The sequence below is a fragment of the Antechinus flavipes genome, chromosome 2, assembly GCF_016432865.1.
Source record: "Antechinus flavipes isolate AdamAnt ecotype Samford, QLD, Australia chromosome 2, AdamAnt_v2, whole genome shotgun sequence".
Classification (NCBI taxonomy): domain Eukaryota; kingdom Metazoa; phylum Chordata; class Mammalia; order Dasyuromorphia; family Dasyuridae; genus Antechinus; species Antechinus flavipes.
The window spans coordinates 315326584-315347844 of record NC_067399.1 but is presented as its reverse complement, the minus strand read 5'-3'; the positions used below and the strand labels follow the sequence as shown (position 1 = coordinate 315347844).

Here is a 21261-nt window from a genome sequence, read left to right as displayed (position 1 = left end):
GGATAGCCCAAAGAGGAAAAGGGTTCATGTGGTCTTATACTAAAGTCCAATGGAGGTTAGGGCTTTTTTGTATATGTGCTAACTTTGGGCAAACATAATGCCAGAACTTGGAATTGACTAATTTGAATATGTCAGATAAAGATAAAGGGATTCGTAGAATTCCTTTGGTTTCAGGACTTAGAACTTACCAGTTAGAACTAACTGCTATATGTTTCCTTTCCTCCCTTCCACTATTACTCCTCATTCCCCACCATTTTCCCTCTGGGATATAGTACCTCTATATTTTTGAGACTCTTTTGTTACCTGATCATCAGAGTCATTGGGATCTCAAGTTTGCAGAGATTTGAGGCTTAGGAAGAGATACTAGAAGTTATTTAGTTTCAGTGGCTCATCATATACAGGAGAGAACTGTTACAGAGTCAAAGTAACTTCTTCATTATCCTATTTAGTGAGTAATAGAACCCTGAATTTGGAATTAGATGGACCTGACCTCAGGTTCAGGGACTGTGGTTGTTTCCACAACTAATGATCTGAGAAATCTCTACTGCTGGTATGGGAACTGAGAACATTCATTCCTGACCCTAGACAAGAAGAAAGAAGGGAATATATATATATAGCAAGTGGAATAATGACCAGAGGGTCAGACTTCAAATGATAGAAATCTGTTTTCTCCTTCTTTCTTCCTCTTCTCTTGTCTCTCTTTCTCCCTCTCCTTTATCTATGGCTAGCCTGATCTCACTGTTCTTTGGAGAGCAAAGTGATAAGAATTCCCCAATGGAAGCTGTCCTGGAGGTACACAAAAGAGATACGGTAAGTATTTGATGGAAGTGCAGGTCTGAATGAAGAATACATACTAAGGTAAGAGTTCCATTCCTGAGACCAGATTTCTCACTAGATACTCAAAGGCAGGTTTCTATTGACCTACTCCCCCCAAAATTTGTATACAAATAAAGGGAGACAAAACTTAAAGGGAAGCAGGGAAAAAAGAGGGGGAAGGTAACCTGGCAAAGCAATGGTTTGGGGATGTAAAGCATTCTGGAGAGACTTTTGAGTTAGAAATAAAGTGAGTAATATAGCTGAGACCCTTCAAGAAGTGGTAATCCCAGGCAGAGTGCTCGCCAACCAATGAGGAGACCCTAAACTGGCAAGACAACTGTTTTGTGTTTATGTATGTATGTGTGTATGTATGTATGTATGGTTCAGCTAGGTGACATAGTGGATAGAGTGCTGAATCTGGAATCTTCCTAAGTTCAAATCTGGCTATGTCACTTTGGGCAAGTCACTTAACTCTATTTGCCTCAGTTTCCTCATTTGTTTCCCCATTTGTAAAATGTCCTCAAGAAGGAAATGCAAACCATTCCATGACTAAACAATGCATGTATGTGTATTGAGGGAATAATTCAAAAAGTGAATTGAGCCAGGAGTGCATACATGATCTCTACTTCATTTATATATTTTTATTTACATATCATAAGTAGATAGGTATGGTATTTAAAAATATTCAAGAGACATAATATCTGGGTAATTTTATTATTGATAATAATTATAATTTTAATAAATAATAGTATAAATACTCAACAACTTAATTAATAAATAATAGTATAAATACTCAACAACTTAATCATTTTATTAATAATACTTATAATAGCTAACAATCATTTAGATAAAAGGATGGTTACTTGTTGTCTGTTCCTGAGACTATTTTAGCAGCAGGCTCTTGATTTATATGTCCATTGGAAGGGGGATGTTCTTGAAAGTGGCATTGAACTCTGATTAAAGAGAGAATGAATATTACAATGAAGGACCAGATATGAAATTTGGTTATGTCATTTGCTTTAAGTTAACCCCAGCCTTGAGCAATCTATTCAGAGAATTTGTCCCTATTCAAATCTGAGAAAAACACAATTGTTCCCCTCTCTGAATGGGATGTGGATAGAGAAGATACCTCTGCCTTTAGAGATTGAGGTCTTGAAATGAGGATAAGTGAAAAAGGGGGAAATCTGAATCTCCCTAAATCATTGGTTATTAATAATCATTTCTCTCATAGGTATATGCTTATGCACATGTCCTTATTTGTCTTTGTATGTCCCTTGGAAGATGACCACATCTGATTCATTTCAATTCAGTAAGCATTTGTTAAATCCCTTCACTTATTCTGGCACATTTTCCCAGAAGCCATAGTTTCTTCCCTTGAAGAATTTGAAATCAAACTGACTAGATAAAACAAATCTATAAATCATCAAAGAAAAATGGATTCAGTTACTCAGCAAACATATTTTTGTCTTGTTTTGTTTTTATAGTATTTTATTTTCCCAAATACATGCAAAAATAGTTTTTAACATTCACCTTTGCAAAATCCTATGTTCCAAATTTTTCTCCCTCTCTTCCTTCTCTCCCTTCCCTAAGAAAGCAAGCAATCTAATATAGGTTAAACATGTGCAATTCTTCTAAATATTTCCATATTCATCATTTAGCAAACATTTTTTCATGTGCTCATTACTTTAGGAGAAATCCAGATATATCTCACATGGTCCCTAATTCTGGAAAAAGTTTCAAAATAATTGTTCAATTAGATTTAGAACAAAAGTTTGTCAAGCACCATTAATAAGGAACTGTCCTTGGTGCTAGATCTGTGGGTTGGTTTTTTGTTTGTTTGTTTGTTTTTTTAAATATGAGGAAAATGGTCCCTTCAGTCAAAAAGTTTGTATGCTTCTAAGCAAATAAAAATGTAACAAAGTAATTTCAAGGTCAAGACAAAACTAGCATCTGAGGGATACCATAAAAGTCTCAGGAGGTAGTTCCTGAGCTCTCTCTTAAAGGAAGTTAGGGATTCTTTGAAGGAGAGAAATCCAAACGTGGGAGAAAAGAAACATGCAAGTTTGCCTGGAACAGGGAGCATATGTAGGGAAGTAACATGAAATAAGACTGCAAAGGTAAATAAAAGCCATTTTGAAGAGGGTGATCAAGACCAGATTGAACAGCTGTGCAAATACTGACTATACTGACTATAGATTAATATTAATTATATCATAGTAGGTCATGCTGATTTTGTCAGAATTTTTATGGAGGAGGTATTTTGAATTGGTTCTCAACAAAGTGAAAGGTCAATCTTGGTGAAGGGAGGAAGAATAGAAAAACAAAGTTGCAGAACTGGTAATAAGTGGGGAAACAACATCAAGGAACCTTGCTCAACTAAAAAAATGGGCTGACTTGGAAAATCATGAGAAAAAAACAGGTAAATGTAATGAAATGGAGCAGTAGAGTAAGAATGGAATTAAACATCATTTAATTCTGATATTACAACAGAGCAATTATGTATTAAGTTCCCTGCTATGTACAGAGCTATATATTTAGTACTGCAGGAGACCTAAAGTTTCAAAAACAACACTGCCATAAAGATTTTTCCAGGGTCAATCTGGCAATATAGGTCATTAAATGCTATAAAAATATTACATGATACATGTGTTAGAGATTTACAAAACAAAGTGCTATGTGAAGCTGAATGGAGAGGATATTTCTAACCAGAGAATGGGTAAAGGCATTGTGAAGGAAGTGGCAACTGGTTTAGGCTTTAAATGAAAAGAGGACATTTGAATCATAGAGAATAGCTTAAGTATATGCTCCAAGTCTTGAAAATGTAATGAATTTTTAGGATACAGAGAATTTGGGTAGATTTAAAGTATCCAAAAAGACATAACATAAAATAAGTCTGGAAGGAACAGATTTGATTTAAGTGTTAGACAAAGGAATTTTAAAATTTACTTTTGAGTCAGAGCAATTTTTAAGTATTTATAGTGACTTAACCAGATCTATGCATAGAAAAAAGACAACATGGTATAGGGAAACTGAAACACCTGAGGTGAAAACCCAGGCAAGTCACTTTGAGCCTCAGCTTTCTTATCTGTGAAATTTGTACTTTAATTATCTTGCAGAAGAGCTCTTTTAAAACATATATGCATGTATATGTGTATCAATGCACAAACATATACACATGTGTATATAAGGTGAGAAAAGGGGAGGGAGGGAGGAAAGGGAAAAAAGATAGATGGAGGAAGAGACAGAGAGACAGAGAAAGGGAGAGGAAGAGAAAGAGAAGGAGAAAGAGAAGGAGGGAGAGAGAAACAGAGAGAGAAGAGAAAGAAAAGGAAGAGAAGGAGGAGGAGGAGGGAGAGAGAGTATGTGTATCCCCTCCTCCATAATCTGACACTGGTATGAAGGATATGGATTGGGAAGACTGCTGGCAACAATACAGTACAATTGATAGAACTTTGGCTTCAAATGTGGGTTCAGACACTTCTGTGACTATGAGGGAATCATTTAATCTCTGACTCATCTGCAAAATGGAGGTGCTAATAGTGCCTCCCTCACAGAGGAAGATGTATGAGGACCGAATGAAATAGCATGTAAAGTAAAGCTTAAATCACTATTGAACTGCTAGTCATTATCACTATTATGTAAATTGTCATTACTAGCTGCGATGATAGTCTAGGTAATTGGTAATAAGGGTCTGTACTAGAATACTGACAATGGTAATAGAAATGGAGGGAAACAGATTTTTAATATTTTGGAGAAATGAATTGAACAAAACATGATCAATAACTAGATATGAAAGGTGAAGGAGAGGATAGTCAGAGGTATGCATGAGGCAATGGAAAGTGCATCCAACTTGAAGTCACAGAACATGGGAATATATGCGTGATATTGGGGAAGTTACTTAATCTCTCAGGTTTCAGTTTCCCCATATGTAAAATGAGAGAGAGTAGATGGTCTTTGATCTCTTTTCGTTACAGAGCTATGATTCCATCATCCTATGAACAACAAAATTACAAGCCTGAGAGGCAGGTAAAAGAGGAAGTTTAGGGGGAAAGATACTGTGCTGGGTGAGGGATAGAATGAATTTGAAGTTCCAGTGGGAATATTCAGGTGGTGTTACTCTGAGCTCAGCTGGAAATGAAAGCCTAGAACACTAGAGAAAAAGGAAAGACTGGAATAACAACAATAAAAATAATTATATAATACTTGAAGGTTTCCAAAGCACTTTACAAATATCTAATTTTATCTGCATAAGCATCTTGGAAGCTGCTGTATTATTTACATTTTACTAATGAGGAAACTAAAGCAAACTAAATTTAAATAATTTGCCCAGCAAATACTTACAACTAGTAAATGTCTGAGACCAACTAGAAAGTTTTTGCATTAATGTAGGAATTAAATGACCTGTTCATACCTGGCTTAAGGGCTAAGTACAGAAAGAGAAAGGAAGGATTCCATAAAAATACATTTTATATATACATATATTTTATGTATACACACATGCATGCACACATGCATATACAATATATACCTACAAATGTTTATATATATACGTACATATATACATTTAAGCATCATTAAACTTTATGTTTATATCAATATATTTTGATCATTTGTATCTGACTCTATGACAAAGACGAATTGGCAAAGAAAGATGAGGAAACTGAGGCAAATAGGGTTAAGTGATTTGTCCAGAGTCATACTCTGTAAGAGTCTGAGGCTGGATTTGAACTTAGGAAGATGAGACTCCCTGATTCCAGGCCTGGCATTCTATCTACTGTTCCACCTAGCTGCTATGTTAATATATAGTATATAAAAAGTATAAATTTATATAATCTATATTTAAAAACTTCTTCAATAACTTTTCTCTTATAATACAATTTATTTTATTTTATGCATTTAAAATGTTTATTCTTCATCAGTTCCAATCCAATCTACTTCATTCATTCCTTAGCCTATTCCATTATTACCTTTGGAACAACTAGTTCTATTGCCAACAAGCTTGCATATATTTTTGAACTTTTAAACATTTTATGATTAAAATTAGAATCTGTCTGGAAGATAACCAAATTCCTTGAAGTCTTCTCTGCAGATAGTTACTCCACTTATCACACCTTCTTCTTTTAGGGGATGAAGTAGAAGGAGGGGTATGCTCCTTGTTCTAAACTACCATTTCCAGTACATTGCTCTCCCAACATTTGTTAATGACATTCTCTCTTCTGAGGTCCATACAACTCACTTTTATTACCCTCTCTTCATCCTGTGATCACTTTACTAACTTTTGAAATGACTTTGACATCTGGATCATAATTATATTCTCTACCCATTTCTTACCATCAATCCTGAGAGTGACATTATTCACACTGACAATCCTTCTAACAACCTGTGTTCCAGACTTATGTTCTAACACATTCAGCTGAGTTCAGTATATCAGCACCTTGATTTCCCCCTGGAATGTCAAACTCATTATAGTCCAAGTAAAATTTACCACACAATTCTTTGGCCTCCTTGAATCCCGTAACTTTCTTCTGTAGCATTTTAACCGTACACTGAAATGATTACATCTTAGAGCTCTCCCGGATTTGACCTACAATCTTAGGTGTGATGGCCTGCACTTTGTAATTTCTGCTTTTGGGGAAACTGAGGCTGGTGGATTGCTTGGCTTGAGAGTTTTGAGTGCCAGCTCTAAGTCCAGAATGAATATGGTGAGTGCCTCAGAGTGGGAAGTAAGGGCCTAAAGCTGACTATGGGAGGGTCAGAAATGGGACTAAGTCAAAGTTCCTGTGAATTTGTACTTCTCTTGTTGTTGTCATTAAGTTGTTTTAGTCATATGTGACTCTTTGTAAGGCAGTTTAGGATTTTCTTGGCAAAGATAATGGAGCAGTTTGCTGTTTTCTTCTCCAGCTCATTTTCCAGATGAGGAAACTTAAAGAAAACAGGATTAAGTCACACAGCTAGTATCTAAAGCCAGATTTTTACTCAGGAAGATGGAGTCTTCTTGACTCCAGGCCCAATATTGTATCTATTGTAGATAACTCACAAATTATCTATAGCTAATTGGTACAATGGATAGAACATCAGACTTGGAGTCACAAAGTCCTTAGTTCAAATATAAATATTGTCTATTGTATCATATAAATTCATATTTATTATATAACATTAATACAAACATAAAACATAAAATATGTTTATAATCAATGTATGTCTATATAGAGAAACATACATGTAGCTATTTATGCGTAAACATATTTCTTTGATGGATTCTTTCTGTTCTTTTTATATACTTGATACTTGGGTCAGATATATACCTGGCAAAAGTTTTCTAGCTGACTTTCCTATCTCTAATCCATGTTAAACACATCTAATTATCAATCTTCCTATAACTTGGCCACTCCCCTATTGCCTACCAAGATCAAAGAACTGAAACACCTCTAGAGGAGAGAAAGCCTGTTGAATATGACACCTATAAAGCAAATGGTTTGTCACCCTTCTGCTCTACCTGGAGGGCAGAAACCTGGAGTGCAGAGTATTCAGGTTCTGTCTAATCAGTCTAGGAACTAAAATGCAAATATAGCAGAGAGAACTCCTGGTGGCCCACACTAAAATGCCAATAGTCTAGACCAAGAGTTCTTTTTTCTTTTCTTTTCTTTTTTTTAATAGCTTTTTATTTACAAGATATATGCATGGATAATTTTTCAGCATTGACAGTTGCAAATCCTTTTGTTCCAACTTTTTCCCTCCTTCCCCCCATCCCCTCCCCTAGATGGCAGGATGACCAATACATGTTAAATATGTTAAAGTATAAATTAAATACAAAATAAGTATACATGTCCAAACCATTATTTTGCTGTACATAAAGAATCGGACTCTGAAATATTGTACAGTTAGCCTGGGAAGGAAATCAAAAATGCAGGTGGGCAAAAATATAGGGATTGGGAATTCTATGTAATGGTTCTTAGTCATCTCCCAGAATTCTTTTGCTGGGTGTAGCTGGTTCAGTTCATTATTGCTCCATTGGAACTGATTTGGTTCATCTCATTGCTGGAGATGGCCACGTCCATCAAAATTGATCATCATACACTATTGCTGTTGAAGTATATAATGATCTCCTGATCCTGCTCATTTCACTCAGCATCAATTCGTGTAAGTCTCTCCAGGCCTTTCTGAAATCATCTTGCTGTAGACCAAGGGTTCTAAGTAACTTAGAGTTTGTGAACTTTGTGTGTGTATATGTATATCAAACTCTCTATTTACATATATGGTATGTATATGCATACTATATGTTACAATATGTACATACTATACATACAAATACTATATATACACACTCATATGCAAACACTATATATACACACATACACTGATGCTGTATATACATACACACACTAAATGTGTATATCTCTCTATATATACACACACATACATACCCTCCACAAACACTATATATACATACTATATACACACAATATACACATACTATATATACACATTACTATATACATGAAACATCCTATATCTATATATACAACATATACCTGTTTACACTATATGTTACATACAAACTATAGATACATACATACACACATTTTATACACTACATATACTTTATATATACTCTATATTATATATACACTATGTATATATACATATACATTATATATGTATACATATATAAACGCATGCATGTACATAAATTGTATATACACACTATATAAACATAAATAAATACACAAACACATTCTGTATGTATACCTATACAGTATATACACAAACACATTATACACATACAGTACACATTATACTCACACAGCATATACATACATTTATACTATATAGATATATAGATATATATATATCACATATACACAAATATACATACTATATATTCATATAATATATACCATGCACATATTAATATATTCAACATATACACACACTATATATATCATATACACATATATACCTACATGTACATACTGTATACACACTATATGCATTATATATACATACAATATATATACACATTATATGCAAACACTACATATACCTACATGCACATACTGTATATACACATATTTTCTCTTTCTTTTTCTCTCTCTCTATACACATACATATTTATATTATATGTGTATACCATATATACTATAAACACATTATATACACACAACATATATGCATATACATATTATATACACACACACAAACACTATATATAATATATACCTATACTATATATGTGCTGCACACATATACCTATATATACTATATACAAACATGAATATACATTATATTCATACACCATATATATATACTAATTAGGTAGATATAGATATATGTATATATATATACACACTATACATGTATAAACATATATATACATATATGCATACTATATATATACAAATACTATATATACCTATATACACATACTGTTTATACACATATTATATATACACTAAATATATACTATATATATGTATACACACACACATATGCACATGCAATATATATTATAAATGCCACACACACATATATACACTATAAATGCCATTCACATACATATAAACACTATGCACACATTCTCTCTACATGTACTATATATATATATGTATATATATATATATATAATATGTACTTTATATATACACACACTACATATACACATGAATACATACTATATACATGCACCAAATATACTATACTTACTATATGCATGCACTAAACATACTATTCGCATATTGTGTGTATGCATGCTTTATATACACTATGTATGTACAATATACACACACATATTATAAATATATACATCCATCCATACACACATATACACACACCCCAAATATATGTACTATATTTATACACATACTATATGTACATATATACACGTACTCACATACCATATATATACATGCATATATACACTGTATATACTATGCACATACACACTATATTTATGCATTATATATACTCTATACATATATACTCTATAATATATACATATATAGTATATAATATACATATACATATAAACATACATAGATCACCTATATATGAAGATTAATAAATTTGGCATGTTAAAGATGTACTAGAATTAGGTAATTAGAATTAGAATTAGTAAGCTTTTCCTGTACTCTAGGATTTACGTGACCAGTACCAATCAGGCCTAAGGGCTAGCTGCAGAAAGATAAAGTAAAAAGGGATTCCCTTGAAGAACATTTTAGGTGGAACTCTGGGTCTGGAGTCAGGAGGACCCAAGTTCAGATCTGCCCACCGACACTTATTTAGTGTAGGATCCTGGGTGAGCCCCTCTTCCTCTTGTCTCAGTTTCCTCACTAAGGGAATGGAAATAACAGCAGGTCACCTCCCAGGATGTTGTGAAGATTCCATGAGATAATATTGCTAAAGCACTTAGCATGGTGCCTAGCAACTAGTTCTGTATAGATGCTAATTATTATCATTGTTGTTGTTACGGCTGATGACTAATTGAATATGATTTTAGAATACAAATGAGATGGGATTAATTATGGGCTTGTCTGCATGAATATGGCCCGGGATTTGCAGTCAGAAGACCTAGCTTTGAATCTGGAATCTTCAACTTATAATGAGGAGATCAGACTTGACCCCTAAAACCTCTTATCTGCTTTAGATACGATGATCTTATGAACTCCAAATCTGTAAGCAGAGTGAACCGTAGAAATGGGGACTAGTGGGCCAGGTAATGAAGAGCTTTAAGGGCCAAGTGGAGAAATGGCTTTGCACTCATGATTCCACAGGTACTCAGCCAGCATAAGCACGTTCACATCCGTTATTTCATTTGGTCCTCAGAAATACTCCGCGGGGGTAATCAGGACAAAGATTATTATTCCCTTATATACATGAGAAACTCTGCTCCCAAGGACACTTGACCAGAGCCTTCAGGACTGGGAGCCTGGGGGAAGAGGGAGTGGGCAAGGGTGTGCTGGAATAAACTTGTAAGAGAGAATTGTTAAATATATAGCAGGACCGTTTACACTGTGAAGAGCCCGGCACATTTTTATTGTTGTTAAGTCATATCCAACTCTTCATGACCTCCCTTTGGAGTTAGAGTGGTTTGTCATTTCCTTCTTCAGCTCTTTTTACAAAGGAAGAACTTGAGGCAAATGGGGTTAAATGATTTCCCCAAGATCACACAGCTAGTAAATGTCTGGCTGGATTTGAACTCAGAAAGATGAGTCTTCTAGCTCCAGCCCCCACACTATCCACCACGCCACTTCCACTGGCTGCAGTCAGAGCCTGTGGACTCCTCTTGACAATTTTGACAATATTGATTATCTTGACAATAACACTAATTTACTTATGTGAACTTGGACCATTTCCTCCTTTGTAAATCAGGAACTTGAACTAGATAGCCTCTGAGGCCTTTTCCAACTGTGATCCTCTGTGTGTGTGTGTGTGTGTGTGTGTGTGTGTGTGTGTGTGTGCACTCATACACATCACTGATCCATCCTCTCTGAGTGACTTACTTTTTATGACTTCATGTGGACAGCCTTGTTCCCTGGGGTGGCAGGGACAGAAGTCCTCAGTGCTTCTCCAGATCCTGTCTGTATACCTAAGAACTTCCCTTATACGGTGCTAACTTACTCTTCTCCCTCCTTTTTGCTCCCAGGGTAACTTTTCCTGGTTAATCCACATCATAAAAATGACGTAAGTGTTTTTACACCCTGGGTGAAAGCTCTATGCTATGGGGGAAAAGGGGATTGGGCAGGGCTGTGCTGGATCACCTTGTGAGAGAAAATTCTTAAATATAGCATGAGTGTTTAGACTTTGAAAATTAGCAAATGCTACTGTTTAAGGTTTAATTTATTATTTTGTTGATTGTTTAAACTTAAGTGGTAGAGAAAATGTTAATAATGCAAATTAAGCTTAAAAGAATATTATGGTTGTTAAACATTTCCCACTACACTCTGCCCCTGAATCAGCTATGTGGAGCTCCCCATGTATAGCTTGTGTTTAGACTTTGAATTATGTAGCCTTCTCTACTTTGAGAGAAGGGCAGGAAATATTTAGCTTATCTGCCCTGTCCCATTATTCATTAAGCAGACCCTCAGAAACAAATTTCTTCTTCTACTCTATAGGCTTTTAGCCACAGCCAACTTCAATGTCATCATCAAAAGGAATTTCCCCTGTGTCTGCCCCTTCCAATTCTGCACAACTGAGGAAAGCAGTAATGGGAGAAGACAATATGATACCTATTTGATACCTGTCTTCAAGCCTTAAAAGGATTGACATTGTGGAAGAGGAAATAGGCTGGTTGCTCTTACAGGATAGAATTAGACCTAATTGATGGAAGTCATAGTCATAACCCTAAATTCTAACTTAATATAAGAAAAAGCGTCCTAACAACTAGAGCATCCTTGACATAGTAGGATATCACTAGCTAGGAATGCTGTAGAAGTGATTCTCAGCTCAGTAATAGCCCACGTTTAATACCGGTGCCCTTTTTATGTATATTTTCTCCAATTTATCCACCTTTTAGTTAGTTTGTATGATATCTGGCACATAATAGGTACTTAACCATTTATAAATTACCAATTCATCCTGAGCTGGATGAGTTGCACTAGATACCTTTCCAGCTCTGTGATTCTTCAAGTCCCTGACCCTCCTATAACCCCTGAGAGATAACTTCTGAATTTTCCCCAATTTTCAGCACCTTAATTTTTCATTATTTTCAACTCCAGCCAAACAGAACCAAGCACAACTATACAACTGCCAACACACACATATATACCTACATGCCCATACCATAGTACATTGGAAAAAGCATTAGAATGAAAGGCCACAGAACTGGATTTTTTACATGCCACTGTGATACTTTGGGAATATAACTTAAATCTCTCTGGGCTTCATTTTTTCATCTATAAAATGGACTGGGTTTCTGAGATTCCTTTCCAGCTCTGAAATTCCATGGTTTTATGAAATCTGGATCTCTGTACAAGCATACCCCCTCTTTGGACAGTCTGCTATCATTCTACTAATCTATGTTCTTCCTCTTACCCAACTCAAAACATTCTTTCTTCCAGCTGTCCTTTAAAGGCCCTCCATCTACCAAGCTCTCTTTTGTATCAGGCTTCTATAACAAATACACTGAGCTCATTTACCTTTCTTTGTATTTTTCTTTGCAGTGCTCTTAGGGTGTTTTTCATTAGGATTCACTTAGACATCGGGACAGAGACTTTTTCTTCTCTTTCTTTTATAGAGCCTTTTAGTGAGCATTTCCAAGTTATTGGATGACTGACAAGTCTGCCCTTGCCAGAAAACTTCCCATAAAACATGATTTCTTTGAGCCTTGGCTATTATTAAGATAAGGATGTGGAGGTCAGAGTCAGAGCTCGCTTCATGTTTTCCTCACTTGATCCCAAAGATACTCTGTTTGCCATGGGCATTTGTGTTTATCTGTGTTTAAAGAATGGCTCAGGATCACACTGAAATGTGAAAATAGTAATTTTAGGACAAATAAAAGGAGTATGAAGGGTAACTATAAGGTGATGGGAATATAATGAGAAATTCTTGGCTTCTGTCACAGAACTTCCCCCTTTAGGTAATATGTTGTAAACATATGGTACTAGTTTACCATGAGAAGTGAAAAAGCTATGAACAGTTCAGGATTAAACAATAAATGGCCAGTATTACATGAACAAGAGTGAAGAAAGCCCTGGATTAAGATGCTGGCAGTATCCACTTAATAAATGGTAATATTAATCAAACACATGCTCAGTAAGAGATCAGAGAAGCCCTATTGAGGTCTAGAACTGGCTTTCTGCTTTTGGGATCCCTAAGTGGTATACTTAAGCAGATCAGTATACCCTCATGTCCATTTTGGAGTGTCACTATCTTGGGAATTTCCTCTCCAAGTTCTTGGTTTGTTAAGACTGTCCTGATATACCAGTGATAACCTATATATAATTGATGATTCCATTTCCACTATTCTAATAGAACTGTCCTCTCTTGAAGATTACCAGTGATGTTCTAATGATCAAACTCTTCTCAGTCCCCATTCTCAACTTTTCTATAGCATTGAGTATTGATATTGATTCAACTGATAATGGTTTTCAGGAAAACATTCTTGTTCATTCTTCCAACTCGCCCATGGCTTATAATAAATAAATCTAAATAAGCTGGATGTTCTTGGAAATCCTTCAACTCAGATACCAACATGTTGTCCATCCCTTTCCTTTTTTATTCCATTTCCATTCATTAAGTGCTTACTATGTGCAAAGTACTGTGAATGGTAACCTCCTTTGACTTTTTAACCTTTTTTTATGATGAACTTAATAAACATGAACATTTTGCCATATTTCCTCCATATAAAAAGCAAAACAAAAAATTATGTTGCATATGAAACCATTAAGTTTCTATTAAATTTGACATGATTGTACTATTTCCCTACCTCTCTGAATCACCAATATCTGTATTTCATTGATTTTTTTTCATCTCTTTTTTGGTATAATTCTCTCCTACACCTATTTCCCATCCTTCCCTCAATAAAATCCTGTTCTTCTAACATATGAGAATAGTCAAACCAAACAAGATTCTCACATGGGCTGTGTCTGAAAATTTATGTCTCATTTTATAGTGCTTGGCCAAGAGGTGGTTTAGTATGTTTTATCTATCTTCTAGAATCAAAATTTTGGTCACTGCATTGATCAAAGTTCTTAAGTTTATCAAAGTTGTTTTCATTTATTTTATTATAGTCATTGTATAAATCTTCCTTTTGGTTCTGCACATTTTACAGTGATACAAATAAATCTTCCCAGGTTTTTCTGAGTTCATCTCTTTCATCATTTCTCAAATGTAATATTATTCCATTCTATTAATATACAGTAATTTGCTCAGCCATTCCCTGATTGATGGATATCCAAATTGCTTCTTGTTCTAAGCTACAACAAAAAGTACTACTATAAAATTTTGTCCATATCTCTTTGATTTCTGCAATATTACCATTCTTCTTTTTTCCTCTTATGTGTCTGCTTGCTTCTCTGTTTTCTCTTTCCCTTTTTGTAGGATAAGCATGTTTGGCCTAAAACTTTGTTCTTGACTCTCTTTTCCTTCCTGTTTGCAACATTATCCTCTCGGTTTCTTTCCCATTGCAATAGTCCAAATTTAAGTACTCCTTAGCTAGCTCTCTTGTAGATTATTGTAATAACCTTCCCATCTCCAGTTTCTTCTTCCTCCAGTTCTTCCTATCCACCTTTGTTAGGTCAGACTTGTTATCCAGCTCTGATCAGATCATACCATCACTCAGAAGCCTTAGTGGTTTTGTTGCCTACCAATTCTTCAAAGACATAAAATTTCACATGTGCATTCTCTATCCACCAATAATACACAAATTATCTAAAATTAGTAGAAGTTTTTGAGAGTTGCTATTGTCAAAAGTTTCATTATCCTGTGGCTAACCTGCTTCTGAACATCTTGGAACTTTACCAAGCAGGCAACAGATGCTCAATCAACCATTCTAAACTCAGATCCTTAGAGTAACCACAGTCACTACCTTGTCACCAAAATAAAAAGCATCAGAGTAGTATTTTAGTGGAAGATTGATTTCCAAATAAAGTACAGGCTCCATAGCCAGGAAATAAAGACATTCTGTAGCACAATACAAGACTACCTTTCCATCACTGCTCCTCTAAATAAGAATTATGTTCTAGCCAAATTGAATTTCAAACTCCAAGGCTTCTTAACTCTATGCTGCTTATTCGCTCTCTCCCATCTAACTACTAAAATTCCACCCACCTTTCAAAAACCCTAGCTCACAAGGTACCTACTTCCTGATCAAATAGAAGGGAACTCATTATTTCATAGGGCATCCCATTCTGTTTTAGGATAATACCAGGTATTAGAAAATTCTTAGTTTGATGTAAAAGTAGTACATAATCTCCTTGAGATTGAGGAAATTTTTTGTGATCTTCGCATATCCAGTTCCTGTCATCTAGGAGCTGCTTAATAAATGTGTGTTGAATTGAACTTAATTGAAACCTGCCTCCTTGTGACTGCCACTCCTGAAGCCACGCAGTGTTTTTTAAACCAGCCCCAGAGGACTTAAAAATGCTTTTTGGTGATCCACTGATTATTCAAGATAAATCACTCTTTTGCACCTAATTTTTGGCATACCAGTTTCTGAGAAGTGTCTTTTTGTGTCTCTCCTAGGAAAGAGGAGCTGATTAAAAAGTGTGGAGATGATGCCAAAATGTACCTCAGTTTCCAGAGACACCTCATTCTTCTATTCCTCTTTCTCTGTGTGCCCTCCTTGGCTGTCATCCTGCCTCTCAATTACTCTGGGAATCTTCTGGGTAAGGGGAGCTCAGAAGCCAACAAACACTCCTCTAGAGCTGCAGTGCCTCAAGAGAATGGAGGCAAAAAACAGTTCCCTCCAAACATCAGGGAGGGCTTGAATGAGGGTCCTCTTTTATGGCAGTGGAGTGTAATAAGGAGAACACCAAACTAGAAGTCAGGAGGCATGGTTTCTTATCCTGGCTCTGCCATTGATTTACTGTCTGCTATTGGATACGTCACTTTGAACTCTTCATTACCTCATTTTCTTCATCTGTATCATGGGGAAATTATAATGGCCACTTTTTATTTCATAGGGATAACAAAAATGAAAATACTTCCACTTTGGAGGAATAGATGGAAACAGTGAAAAGTATATTTTGTTTCTATGACTTCTATGAATCCAGTGTCAACCCAATATAAAAGCATAGTTGGCTAAGTATATTTAATAATAATATTTTTGAGATAGAAAATCTACATCGCCAACATAGGATAACATCTTTTTTCTATAATGTTCAGCTGATACATGTGAAACCCTAATAATAGTTGCCAAGAAAATAACAAGTTTTCCTGTTTCCACAGCCAACATAGGATAAGTCCCCATTTCTAAATATGTCCAACCATTTTTCTTCAGTTTCCATCTTTTTTGGGGGGACTAGGTTTCCCTATCTTGCCTAGGCTGGAAATGTAGTGAGGCTCTTCACAAGCACCCTATCCCACTAGTAATCTGTATTGTCTAATGGAAGCTTTAATTTTCATTTCTGCCTGAGCCAATTTGCCTCTCCATAGGCAGGCTGGGAATCCCTTACCTCCATCTCCTGGAGGCTCACCATATTGATGTTAAACTTTTCACTTGATTGGCCTCAGCCCTGCTGAAACTCAGAACTCTTGAGCTCACCAACATCAGCATGCCCAATTGCAGGGGTAACATGTCTGGTACTTTTCCTCATTTGCTTCTCTGCCAGTTAAATATTTATTTTTTCCCTGAAGTTCTACAACTTCCTATAAATTAAACATTTATATCAAAATAGATCCTATTATTGCCATTTTCCCCAAAATAGCTTTTTTTTTTTTGAGCCTGGGATTCCATTTGTTGTTATGAACTCTCTGAATAGAAACTCCCTTCATTAATCCAGAGCAGCAATTTGTCTATTTCTCATAGTCATGAAGGCTTCCTGGGGCAATGAAAGATTAATGGACATACCCACGGATAGAGTCACACAGCCAGTATGTATTAGAGGAAGGATTTGAGTTCATCCTTCCTGATGCCAAGACTAGACTATATCCACTATTCCATACTGCTTTTTATATATAATCTTTAAATAATTAATTCCATATAAATGTATGTGATAGAAAATAATAACAATAAAATCAGGGAATAGTAATTACAAAATAAATTTGACTAACAGGGCTCATTCCATTAATCTGAATTTTTAAAAGTATTTTGTATTATTAATTATTGTGTTTTGTTATTATTTTATATTATTATTGTTACTATTATTAGGTTGAGGAAGCACAGCTTGCAAAAATGTGAGGGTAGGAAAATCAGTCAATAGTTGGAGTAAAAGAGTATAATGAAAAAGAGCACTGTATTTAGAACCAAAGGACTGAGTTCAAATCTTGACTGCTACATACTTCTTCAGAAATCTTGGGAAAACCTTTTTTCTTCTGGGGACCCCCATTTCCTCATCTGTAAAAAGAGACTGTTAGATTAAAAGTGTGGTTAAATTCCAATAGAAATGAATCTCCATAGGCCTCATATTGACTGCAAAAAAAACACAAATTAATATCATATATTTAATGTTCTCAGTTCCATTTTAAACTTTTTCAGCCGCATTGGGGAGTTTCATAGCTTGCTTGTAGAATTTGATATGTTTCCTTTCTCTTCCTATGACCATATGAGAAAAGGACCTGTTATTGTCCCAACAAATCTGGGACTAGCTCATAGGGCCCGAGAAAGGGTAGGACCATGGGAGGTAATCCAAGGTAGACTTTCAGCTGGGATGCATGCATTCCTAGAGGCAAAGCTACTAACAAGCATTCTTCTTTTTCAGCACGAAATAGTCATTTCGGCCGTACCACCATTGTCAATGTCGGCAAAAAGTAGGTGTCAATGTCTTCTTACTTTTTTTGTCTTACCTGGAGAGGGAATAGATCAGGGACACAGATCAGTTATATCAGTCTCCAACTTGGACATCAGTTATCCTGTGTTGAGAGAGGTTTATTTTTCCTTAAAGATCTAATTTCTAGTCTCTAAATTAATGAACACATGTCCTGGTGAAATCTAGTGTACTGGGTTGGGAGTTAGGATGTCACTGATTTACTAAGCTAGTATTATTTGACTTTTCTATACCTCAGTCTTCCTAGCAATATAGTGGATTTTTTAAAAAGCTCATAAGATGGTTAACAAAATTAGAATTCAGAAAGACCTAGTCCGGCTTGAATGATGACCAAAACTCAAGGTGAAATTTAATGAGCATAAATATAAACTCTTTGGGTTCAAATACCAAACTAATAATTTCTTAGTCATCATTATCTAAAGTATAGTATTCAGAATCAAGGAATGGTGGTCCTGATTTATTCTGCCCTGGTCAGACCACATTTGGAAAATTACATTTAATTCTGAAAATCGTGTTTTAAGAGAGATTTTGTTGGAGCTGGAGAGGGCCCACAGGAGGGCCATCATGGTAACAGGATTGGAAACCATGACATAAGATCAGCTGAAAGAAACTACATACCTTGCTTGGCTATCATCCTGCTAGTCAAGTACTATGAGAATTATCTGGGCAGGGGAAGCCAGCAACCCTTCCAGAGGACTAATGCATTTCAAGAATATAGGAAAGAACAAGTTAATGGGGTTGGGTAGGGTAAAACAAAAGGGAAGTATGAGGGGAACCGGATGAGACAGCTATCTTCAAATATTTAAAAGTCTGTCGTGGAGATGAAAAAATAAAATTTATTACACATGACTTCAGAAGGCAAGTGACCAAAGGGTGGAAATTATAGGTAGTTAGGCTTTAGTCAAATTTTTTTTTAAAAAAAAACAAGTTTTTGACAGTTGCAGTTGTTTTAAAATGAAATGGGCATTCTCAATGAATCCCTGGATGTGTTAAAGAAGAAACTCAGAATTTGTTGAATTTGTTTTAGAGAGGAATCATTCTTCGGGTAAAGGTTAAACAAAATGAACACTGAGATACTTTTGTATTCAGGGATTCTGTGACTCTATGAAGCACTGTGATCCTCTCCTGGTGACCTACATGAAGGAGTATAGTTCTGGTAGCCAAGCATTTCTAGTTCTTCAGCAGAAATCCCACAGAATAATTTAAGGGAGTTAGGGGATAGTACTATGGACTTGAAGCTAAGAAGACCTGAGTTTGAATCCTGCCTCAGGCACTTACTAGGTGTATGACTGCTCATCTAGAAAACAAGAGATGATAATGGCAGCTACCTAAGGATCAAATGCGATAATATGAAGTACTTGCACTATAAATGTTAGCTATTCTATGAGTAGAGGTTTAGGCTATTGTTAACCCTATGCATAAATGGATTCATTTCAACCTCCAAATTTTATATAGAATTAAATTCTAGACAATCCTCTTGGCTGTCAAAAGAAATTCAAACATTGGATCAAAATCAGATAAGACAATATGAAAATACTATAAAACTGGGTACTGGATTGTAGAAAATGAAACAATTTATATAACTTAGTTGTGATTAGCTTCCTGCTACTCTATGAATACATTAGTATCCAAAGCTCTTGACAGTGACACCTTGTGGCAGAGGCTCCAAGAGCAAGTGTAATCTCACAAATAATCCACTTCTTGTTACTACAGCTGTTCCTTTCATCTGGGCACAATCAGTCTTAGACAGGATTATGAAACAGATAAAGATGTGTCTTTAATAATGTCAATAATGCCAGACACTTGTCTTGGACAATTTTTACTTAACTAGCTTCCAAATAACTTACTATCTGATAACTTTTATCTATCCAGTAGGATTTTCATCTTTATAAAGCTTATTTTTAAAAAACACATACATTACTTTAATAAAGTTTTTTAAGGGCAGCTAGGTTCCTTAGTTCCTTAGTTCAAATCAGGCCTCAGACACTTACTAGCTTTGTGACCCTGAGCAAGTCACTTAATCTGTTTGCCTCAATTTCCTCATCTGTAAAATGATCTGGAGAAGGAAATGGCAAATCGCTAGAGAATCTCTTCCAAGAGAACCCCATATGGCGTCAGGAAGAGTTGGCTGGAAGTGACTGATCAAGGCTTCTTTAAAGACAAAGGACTTCAAGGTCCAAGGCTTATAGGGATGGGAAGGTCCTTAGAAATGAATTAGCTAAGGAATCATGAAGTGGCGCTTGTAAGAGATTTCTTGCAGTGTAAGTGCCTGAGCAGTCATAGACTCAGAGGGATCTCAGAGTTTATCTTTTTGCAGTTGAGGAACTGAAGTCCATAGAAGTTAACTGATTTGCCTAAGTTGGCTCAGGTAGTAAACAAGACTTGAACCCAGGTCTTTTGATTTCAAATACAGTGCTCTTTCCTGTGTTTTGAAAGATCCTCGCATTAAATCTAGAACAGACCTCAGAGATCATTGTAGAGAGGAACGATTGGGGCAGCTGAGCCAAAAAGTAGTCCCCAGTTTTTCCAGATTGAAGAGAAGGGATTTAGATACAACAGCAGTCCAACTCTGAGCTCTCCTTCTGCCCTCCTTTTCATGCTTCATCTACTACCAACATAGACCAAACAGTATGAGATTAATAGAATCTAACCCCAAATTTTCCACCCACTGATCTATCACTATGGAAATTTGGCCAGCCAGGCTGAAGCCCCTTAAATTTAGAGATAGACTGGCATAGCCTTAGCATTTAGAATATAAATTTTTACATTGCCAACTAGGTAGGACATAATTGCTAGAATATTTCAAGTGTTAAATCTAGGAAAAATATATGTCCCAGGAGCTAAATCTCTGTATATCAAGTTGTACATCTTGAACTAATTGTAACTACTTCTTATTCTTGACAGTGACAAGATCTTGTGGGTACATAGTGTATTCTCCTTTCTCTACTTCTGCCTCACCTTTTGCTTCATGGTCCACCATAGTCGAGACATTAAACCCAAGAGTGAAGGAAAGGTAAGGTGA

The 21261-nt window shown here is 35.6% G+C and overlaps 1 protein-coding gene across 3 annotated transcripts in view; it reads left to right on the top strand.

Moving 5' to 3' along the window:
- TMEM63C (transmembrane protein 63C) overlaps positions 1–21261 on the top strand; it is a 128543-nt gene that overhangs the window by 55677 nt on the left and 51605 nt on the right. For all 3 annotated transcript variants that reach the window (XR_007950620.1, XM_051977521.1, XM_051977523.1), the window contains exons 6-10: positions 729–810; positions 11459–11496; positions 15997–16139; positions 18174–18222; positions 21144–21252. Coding sequence is in view for 2 of the 3 variants with exons in the window: in XM_051977521.1 (XP_051833481.1) it covers positions 729–810; positions 11459–11496; positions 15997–16139; positions 18174–18222; positions 21144–21252 (421 nt within the window). In the remaining variant the exon portion in view is untranslated. The remainder of the gene's footprint in view (positions 1–728; positions 811–11458; positions 11497–15996; positions 16140–18173; positions 18223–21143; positions 21253–21261) is intronic.